This window comes from Centroberyx gerrardi, chromosome 6 (assembly GCF_048128805.1).
Source record: "Centroberyx gerrardi isolate f3 chromosome 6, fCenGer3.hap1.cur.20231027, whole genome shotgun sequence".
Taxonomy (NCBI): domain Eukaryota; kingdom Metazoa; phylum Chordata; class Actinopteri; order Beryciformes; family Berycidae; genus Centroberyx; species Centroberyx gerrardi.
Genome location: NC_136002.1, coordinates 32,220,323 through 32,230,063, shown reverse-complemented (window position 1 = coordinate 32,230,063; position 9,741 = coordinate 32,220,323). Strand labels below are relative to the sequence as shown.

The 9,741-nt window shown below is 46.5% G+C and overlaps 1 protein-coding gene across 1 annotated transcript in view; it reads right to left on the bottom strand.

Moving 5' to 3' along the window:
- Nucleotides 1-562: 562 nt before the first annotated feature.
- Nucleotides 563-9,741, bottom strand: part of timm50 (translocase of inner mitochondrial membrane 50 homolog (S. cerevisiae)) — a 46,736-nt gene continuing 37,557 nt past the window's right edge. Inside the window, exons 8-11 of the mRNA XM_078284169.1 lie at nucleotides 8,605-8,703; nucleotides 2,567-2,723; nucleotides 2,239-2,345; nucleotides 563-1,874 (exon numbers count right to left, since the gene is read on the bottom strand). Coding sequence (XP_078140295.1) covers nucleotides 1,776-1,874; nucleotides 2,239-2,345; nucleotides 2,567-2,723; nucleotides 8,605-8,703 — 462 coding nt within the window. The 3' untranslated portion in view covers nucleotides 563-1,775. The remainder of the gene's footprint in view (nucleotides 1,875-2,238; nucleotides 2,346-2,566; nucleotides 2,724-8,604; nucleotides 8,704-9,741) is intronic.

The window sequence follows — 9,741 nt, the reverse complement described above, 5'->3', positions numbered from 1 at the left end:
TTTTTAGATGAACCATCATGCATTTTTGTTGGTTTGTTTTGTTTTGAAAGGGTCTCAGACAGCAGAGGGGAGTAAAATATTCAACCCACAGAGGACTGGAATACTTGAGCTCGACTAAAAACATGAAAAAAACCCCACCAAAATTACAAGTTAGAAGGTTTTCTCCTGACAACAGTGACACACCGACTCCTCCCACAGTCCAAACACTACATGGCTCATAGTTTCCTCTCGTACGTGATCACTCCAGGGTCACAGCATTACCCGGTCCAGCTAGTATCTGGGTGCTGTGACCTCTGACCCTTGACCTCCTTACTATTGGTTGGTTGTAACGTCGGTGTTCTAGGACTTGAAGCTTATTCTACTGAGTCGTATAAATGTCTAAAATGTAAAGTTTGTAAACTGTGGGTTGGTTTGGTGTTGCATTGTGTGACGAAGGGCTGAAACACCCTGAACCCTGCGGCATCTGCTCCGGTCCTGGGAAGGAAGTCATGTCAATTTTGTACAATCAACAGAATTATTTTTTTCTGCATCGCCATATTTTCTCTTCGTCCAGCTGGCTCAGTGGAACAATGTTCTGACATACTGTCCTTGCTTTCACATGCTATATATCGGAAAAACAAATTTACTACTTGGAAATTTCACATGAACGCAATTCACAGTTGGATGATGAAACTGGAACTTCTGAGAAAATTCTGCTTCCCCGAGTTTCCGACTTATGACGCAATGCTGACCTTTAACCTTCTCAGCTGGTCGGGGAAAAAAAGCAGGTTTGTGTCAGTCAACAGTAAGAAAACACTTCTATACACATGCAGCTTTATTACAGGTTTGTAGTTAGCAGACTAACCGTCATTTGTTTAAATGAAGTTCGTCAAATTAACTTGTTAAGCTGCAGGACGGCCATGTTTGTTTGTCGTTTGTCTTCCAGGTTTGATTTTCCGACAAAATAGCACATGAAAGCAACCGACCCGGAAGTCCCGATGTCGAACTTTCCCAGCAGCATGTGAACGCACGCAGGGTGTGTGTTCTCTCTGTGAAAGCCCCGCCCACTCCTCCCTCCCTCCTTCCACCATTGGCTAAACCGCCTTTGCAGTCCTGGCGTGTCATTGGCCAGACTCAGCGTGACATAGTTCAACATATTCTGACATATTCTAAAGAACATTACTATTCTTTATTTTCTATTATTATAAAGAATATTCATAATTATTTTAACATCGTCTCCGACAGCCCGTCAACACAGTCTTAGATATACATTACTTCTTGCAGAAAAATAGAAAATAAAATAAAAAAAATTCTGAAACGCATGGTAGAAGGACACTGCAGTGCTGATCCCAGTTCAGATGCTGTGTGTCGGAGAGCCAGACCAGAGCTGGAGTTGCGATAGCAGCGCTGGTCCCGGATCAGCCTCCAACCGCCACCGACAGAGTCTGAAGCTGGCGTACATCGTCTCTTTTTTAACCAATCAGCAGTTTACTATGCATCAGGTGACACCAAGATGACCAATGAGCGACAAAGGGGGAGGCTGCCGTCGCCCCGCCTCCGAGAACCAGGAAGTGCCTCTCTCATTGGCGCAGAGGCTAGCCAATGTCCTCGCTCCGTTCCAGCACCGCAGACCCGCCCACCGAGACGTGATTGGTTGTTTGTGACAGCGGAGACCGCCGAGGCGGGTCGCCCGCTCTCTCGGCCCCGCCCCTCCCCGACGCCGAACCCGCCCACCCGTCGGCCAGAGAGGGCGGAGGGCTGGGCTGCGATTGGTGGATGTGTGAGAGGGGCGGGGCTCACTGCTGTTTGGAGCGCCAGAACCGCGACGCGATGGAGCCCAGAGACATTCCCTGTTTCTTCTGCTGGGAGAGCTCCGCCAGACGCTGCTCCTCCTCCTGAACACACACACACACGCACACACACACACACACACACACACACACACAGACAGGTGCAGACAGACAGACAGGTAAATAAAGAGACAGATGTTAATAGGTCGCACACAAACCTGCGCAGCCACGGCCGCATCACGAGGTTTGGAACGCAGAAGCAGAATACAATGTAGGAATCGATTTGCATTAAATAATTAATACAATTTGGACTGGACTCCATTTACTGCAATTGACCAAATTTTTATGTATCCCTTTAACACGTGCAAAAGGCGTCGTCTGAACGCAGCTTCCTTCAAAATAAAACAAATGACAAACAGCAATTTCGTAGCGAGGTGAGTGTTGGGGTGCGTTGGATTTCTCCCCCTACCTGCGCCAGCTGAGCCTGTCTGCGCTTGAAGGCCTCAATGGGGTCGTCCTCCAGGGCGTAGTTCTCCAACACCGAGCGCACATCGTCCACTCCACTCAGAGCAATGGCTGAGGAGGAGGAGGGAGAACAGAGAGGAGAGGAGATGAGGACAGGAGAGAGGAGGAGGAGAGGAAATGAGAAAGAGGAGAGGAGAGGAGGAGAGCAGGTGAGACAACTAGTTTTCTATTCAAATTGTCCTGAACCAGGAGAAGAATAAACACGCATACTCTTTCTCTCTCACACACTCTCTCTCTCTCTCTCTCTCTCTCTCCCTCCCTCAGTCTCTTACTCTTGAGGAAGTTGGCGAGGTCGTAGAGCGTCCGGTCCTCGGAGTTGCCGTCCCATTTCTTCAGAGCCATGCCGTTAAACGGCTGCAGACTGAACGCCTCCCGCTTACAGTCAACCACTATCACCTTACTGGTGTCCCGGTTCAGACAGGACACGTCCTAACGAGAGAGGGAGAGAGGGAGAGAGAGAGAGAGAGAGAGAGAGAGAGAGAGAGAGAGAGAGAGAGAGAGAGAGAGAGAGAGAGAGAGAGAGAGAGAGAAGAGAGAGAGAGAGAGAGAGAGAGGACAAAGAGAGATGTTATACAACTGCAGGATAAACTTCTTGTAGTGCACCAGTTCACGTTACCGCTGTCCAGAAACACATCCTGAAGACAGAGAGAGAGAGAGAGAGAGGTAGAGACAGACAGAGAGAGAGAGAGAGAGAGATTACTCACCACTATTCCATGTAAAGAAGAGTCTGATCTGTTGTATAATTGACACTATTTTTCTTATATTACTTCCTTCTAAATGTGTTGTATTTGTTGTTTTGTTGTTGCACGCTTTGGCAACATGTACACATGTATGTGTCATGTCATGACAGTAAAAGCTCATTAAAGTGAATTGAAAGAGAGAGACAGACAGATGGATGGAGGAGGAGAAAAAGGAAGAGATGTTTTAAAACTGCAAGATAAACTTCTCATGGTCAAGCAGCTTCATCTCACTGCGGCTGGAGAAGATTTACATTTAGACAGTTTACATCCTAAAGACAGGGAGAGAAGAATCCATCGTACAAGAGGAGAGAGACCAGTTTCTCCACCACAGGAGCAGGAGAGAGACCAGCATGCACTGCAGGAGCAGGAGAGAGACCAGCATGCACTGCAGGAGCAGGAGAGAGACCAGCATGCACTGCAGCAGAGAGACAGGCTGGGCTTTGAGGAAGAGGAGACTCTCACTTTGATTTATATATATTTTTTTTTTCCCCTCATGAAGCTTGAGTCATGAATCCTGTTGACGTTTTTAAAGACATAATCAAATAAGGAACTTAAACATCTTAATGAGCATTAATATTCACCAAGATTAAAATCCACAAAACACACACACTTTCCCTAGCAGCCCCATCTGGCCAGTGTGTGTGTGTGTGTGTGTGTGTGTGTGTGTGTGACAGATGGAGAGGGACGCTGCTCGTTGTCCCTATCACCGGCTCATCTGGTGCCCAGCCCCCAGCTCGCTCCCTCACACACACACACACACACGCCTGTCACAGCAGGAGGAGGGGCCCTCGTATGTATGGGCTGGCGTGTGTGTGTGTGTGTGTGTGTGTGAGGAAAGCCCAGTGGACACATTCGTCCATCCTCCTCACAGCCAATAAATAATAAGCATCTGTCTTCCCTCAGTGTGTGTGTGTGTGTGTGTGTGTGTGTGTGTGTGGACTCGTGTGTTAACATGCATTCATGCATATCATAGCTTGCAAACCTATGCAGTGTGTGTGTGTGTGTGTGATCCGATGCCATGTCGTCCCTGAGCAAGGCAACAGGTCGCCAGCTGGGTGACACACACACACACACACACACACACACACACACACACACACACAAACTCCCTAGAGTTGCTTCCAGGTATTTAAGCCACAACACTTCCTCTAAAATTTCCAGTTGCTCATTCAGAAATTGTAATAATCAGCAACATTTCCATCTGCCATTATTTTCCTGAATATTGCAATTGTGATATAAATTGCAACACAGTACACAGACTCACTTTCCAATATTTTAGATTTTTCAACAAGAAACATTTTAAATCAAAACCTGATACATTTACAATGAAAGTTTTTACAAAGTGACACTTGAGTTACAGGCCAGATGTGGGTCCAACAGCAGAGCAGCATGTTAGCAGCTCTGTAACTGCTGCCTCTGATCTGGAAATTATTCTACTTCATATTCACATGCTTTTGATCAATTGTGCAGCCATACACAACAGAGACTTAACCTACAGTCCAGGAGAGGGAGGGAGAGAGAGAGAGAGAGAGAGCAAGAGAGAGAGAGAGAGACAACAGAAGAGGACAGAGAAGAGAAGGGAGAGAAGAGGAGAGAGAAAGAAGAGAGAAAGAGATGAGGACAGAGAGAGAGCGAGAGAGAGAGAGAGAGAGAAAGACAACAGAGAGAAGACGACAGAAGAGAAGGAGAGAAAGAGGGAGAGAAAGAGATGAGGACAGAGAGAGAGAGAGACAGAGTGAGAGAGAGAGAGAGAGAAAGACAACAGAGAGAAGAGGACAGAGAAGGAGAGAAAGAGAGAGGGAGAGAAAGAGATGAGGACAGAGAGAGAGAGAGAGAGAGAGAGAGAGAGAGAGAAAGACAACAGAGAGAAGAGGACAGAGAAGAGAAGGAGAGAAGAGGAGAGAGAAAGAAGAGGAGAGAGAAAGAGATGAGGACAGAGAGAGAGAGAGAGAGCTTTGCCAACACAGTTTTCTCTTGTAATGCGGGTAAAGCCGACTTGAATTGAATCTAAGTGAGAAAGAGAGAGAATAAAACAAAGTGGGCAGTAAAAACTCCCGTCCCGCGGGCCGACACACACACAGCTGCACCTGGGACTAAAAGGTCGCACCCCGACAGTCAACCGCTCCTCTCTCTCTCTCTCTCTCTCTCCGTCACACCGCGACTCGTCTCATCGCCCCGTCCCGTTACTGGCAGCGGCCACCTGCGGCCCGGCACACCGTGTGGAAACTTGCAGAAAGTCCACGGTCTGCTGTGGAGCGACAGACGGCCCACTGACTGACGCATAATGTGACCTGCTGTCTGAAGCTGGGAAGTTTGGGTCTGTTACTCTGCAGCTCAAACTTCACCTATTCTGGTTTTTCCTCCCACATGACTCAGATCAGACTCAGAATAGGTGAAGTGAAAAAACACAGAAGATATGTACAGTACATCGGGACACTATATGAATATACTGTATATGTTTTTCCATACTTTTCTAAACTTCTGTGCAATATTGAAACTTCAGGAAATTACCAAATTCTTTTTCCACTGCTTGACCGAGACTTTTGCAGATGTGTGAGGGTCCAGACTATCATTCAGGTGCAGGTTTAAAACAGTAGGACCACATTTTGTTGTTGTTTTGAGGAACAGCGGTCTAAATTACACTTATTTTAGTGGGATATTGTAGTAGTGGCATTCAAGTGCTGAATCACTACAGATGAAACACTGAAAAGAAATCAGCCATTTCCCCCAGAAACCTGCAGTTTAAGTATAAATTCAACCATGTGCTGACAAGGGGGGATGGAAGGACAGTCAGCCTCAGAACAGCCGGCGTGGGAAGGAAACCCACTTGATTTAATCTGGACTCCTGAAGGCAGACCTTCACGGACCGCATCACTCCAGAATAAAAAAAAACAGTTTGAAGAAAGAGGGTTAATCCCACTGTTGTGTTCTCCTGCCAACAATAAGACGACGCCGAGATGCAGGACAGCTAACAACAGCTTTTAGAAGGAGGAGGACCAGTAAACACTGTGGCATATGCAGCTTTAACATCTCTCTCTTAGCATATGTAGCATCAATAACTCTGCCCTAACATATGTAGCATAAATACATTAGCTGTACCTTAACACAGGGGTATTCAACCAGGTCCCACGGGGGCCGAGTGCCTGCAGGTTTCACTCCGACCACAGACTGCAGCAGCTGATCTCACTGATCACTTCCTCCTCTCTGGGCGAAGGGGAGCCAACCAGTGAAATCACCTGCTGCAGTTGGAGTGAAACCCTGCAGACACACGCTAGGCTCAAAACAAAAGGTGATCGAGCCTTTGACATTGTGGCACCTAAACTATGGAACGCTCTTCCACTGGACTGAAGATCTGCGGTCTCTGTTGACACTTTTAAAAAGCAGCTGAAGACTCATCTGTTCAGACTGGCCTTTGTCTAGCCTCTTGTGTCTGTATTTCTGTGTTTTTATGTCCTTTGTTTTTATGTTTTATTGTTTCTTACTATTTGATGGTCTTATTTGAACTATTTTACTCCTGTGAAGCACTTTGTGACTTTGTTCTGTGAAAGGTGCTATATAAATAAACTTTACTTACTTACTCCATGGCACATGGTTGAATACTCCTGCCTTGGCATATGTAGCATTAGCATATGTAGCATCAATGAGGCTGTGTTCACACAGTGTTATTTTTTCAAAACTGCCACTGCCTTTTTTTTACATTAAAATGAACGGGAAGCGGCCGTGAGGAGCACAAAAGGCGGTCGCTCTTGAAAAAGCGCTGCGCCCGGCGGCTTGTCTGGAGCGCTTCAACAGTTGTTCAACTTTTTTCAGCCAACCAATCACAGAGAAGGAGAGGCTGGGCATTTTCCCACAACAACAACAAAGATGGAGAAAGTGCCGGTGGAGAAATTGGTCGTTGTAATCAGTGATTTTTCGTTCCCACAACATCGATCATGAAGAGGCAGAGCGGATCAGACCGGATGTGTGTTGGGACATCTGGTCGGTCTTTACTTGTTGCTAACTCTCTCTTTGCATGTGTAACATAAATACGTTAGCTGTACCATAGCATATGTAGCATCAGCATATGTAGCATCAATAACTCTCAATTAGCATATGTAGCATTAGCATATGTAGCATCAATAACTCTCTCTTAGCATATGTAGGATTAGCATATGTGGACTCAGGTCTGTCTTGGCATTATGGAGATGAGATAATAAGTTTGTCTTCTTCCTGGGAACTAGGTTAGCAAACTCCTTAAAACCTCCAGACTGTTCTTCAACATGACAGTTGGAGAGAGGAGGAGGAGGAGGAGGAGGAGGAGGAGGAGGAGGAGGAGGAAGGAAGCAGAGGGAGAAGGGAGGGGAAGGAGGACGGGGTGAAACATGAGGGAGGGGAAGAGTGAATGGAAAGCGGGGAAGGGAAGGAGACGGAGGGAGAGAGAGGGGAGAAGGAAGAAGGGGAAGAGGAGGGGAGGTAAGGGGAAGGAGAGAGGGAAGGAGGCATAAGGTTAACGAGGCCAGAGGGAGGGAGAGAGGAAGAAGAGGGTAAAAAGGAAAGATAGGAGAGAGTGAATGGAAAGGGGAAGAAGGATGGAGGGAAGGAAGGAAAGGAGGGAGAGGAGAGAAGGAGGAAAGGAAGAGGAGGGTGGAAAGGGAGAGGAGATTAGGGGAAGAAGGGAGAGAGGGAGAAAGGGAAGGAGGCATAAGGTTAATGAGGCCCGAGATGGAGGGAGGGTGGAGGAGGGAGAGGGGGAGGGGCCTATTGTGGCGAGGAGGAGGAGGAGAAATCAATGGCAGCGGCAGAAGGCAGCTATGGACAGCAGACACAGGGGGGAACGCCTGTGTGTGTGTGTGTGTGTGTGTGTGTGTGTGTGTGTGTAACAGTGAAATACCTCTGTAACAGTTTGTGTTTGAAGGTTTTCATCCCAAAACGCTCTCTATACATTTTGGGAAAAAACTGATTGATGATTCTGTCCTCAAAAAAAATGATTTTATTAGCAAATGTCTTCAGATGTTTCCTAACTTCAACAACACAATGTGCTGAACCGTAGTGCCAGCAGACAGAGAGGGACAGTGGGTGTTACTTCTGGAACGACACCTCATTTGTTTATCGTTTGTCTCCTGGGTTTGATTTTCCCAACGACAACATATCAGTCCCAGATGTCGGACTCTTCCCACCGGCACATGAACGCAGCATAATAGTTATGACTGAAAAACTAAAATCTGTCCACCGGATTTCACACAAATCAGTGAGTAACTCTTTTCAGATATCTTGCTAATAAGCAGGCTGACAGACGGACGAAAACAACTTCTGAGGAAACAACAGCAACCGAGTTCTGGTTCAGCCAAACCGGATCGCAGGGAAACAAGTTGAAAACAGATTCTCCTTGCACTGAACAGTTTCCACGTGGACTTTTACCATCGTGCAGCTGAAGTCAAGCTGGTGGAGGTACCGGAGCTGGAGAATTAGACTTGAAAAAGGCATCCGCACACTCACAATCTGTGCAAACATAACTTATAAATCATTCTAAAGAGTCAAAACACATCCGAACACACACACACACACACACACACACACACACACAGACGTACCTTGACATGATGTCCTTCCATGTAGTGTGTTGCATCCCTGAAGAGACGATACATGACAAAACCCTGTGGATCGATGCTGTCAATCAGAGGATACGCGGTCTGGACACACACACACACACACACACACACACACACAGAGAGAGAGAACAGAGAGACAAAACGATCATTATCACACATAATCATGGTCTACAATGTGAATTAAACTGTAATTCACATAATAATGATAGAGCCTTTACTCTCAGTAATTGCTTTAGAGACTGAATACAAGAACCTTTATACAAAGATTTCCAGTGTTTGAATTTAAGATCCAGTTGAACTGAAAGTGAGTTGAACAGCAGAGGAAAATGCAACAGAACAGCCATAGATATTCATGTGTTTATTAAAATTGAAAGTGTCTTATATCCATTTTGGGAACATGTTGCTACCTGGAATTCAGTCAGTATTTAAAAACCACAGATGATTCAGTCCTCAAAAACAAACATTTTTAACACAGCGGTCCCAGAAGACGAATCCTAATGCTGCGGCCGCGCTGACCCATCAGAAACCAGAGTTACTGCTGATAGATGTGTGTGTGTTGGTTTGTTGTGAGCGTCAACATGGCGGCCAGGCAGAACCACAGAAGAAGAAACAGACTCTACAGTATAAACTCAATCAGAACCTGATCTGGAAACCTCCGGTCATCCCAACGCTCCACCAGGCTTCCTCTGTTCCTCTTTGTTTGGGTCGGACCGTCGTCTCTGTGTTCGCCGCTCGCTGCTACAGAACAGACGTAGGAACGACTCCGACTGAAATCATTTTGTGAGTCGATGTCCTCAAATCCGCCGCACAGACGTAAACAGCAGTAACTGTTTTCTATGTGTTTAGAAGTTTAAGGTTTGATTTCAGGTCAGATAAACGGAGGAGATGGAGGAGATCCACAGATAAAGATCCACACACTGAACAGACAGGGAGGGAAACTCATTCAGCAAGAGTGTGTGTGTGTGTGTCTCTTCTCCGTGTCTGAGAGTGTGTGTGCGTGTGTGTGTTTGGCCTCTGGACGACTGTAAACACTCGCCACACTTCACACAGTAAACAGAGCAGTGATGTGAGGGACGACAGCAGGACGACTGTGTTAGCATGTGAATACCAACAGACGGG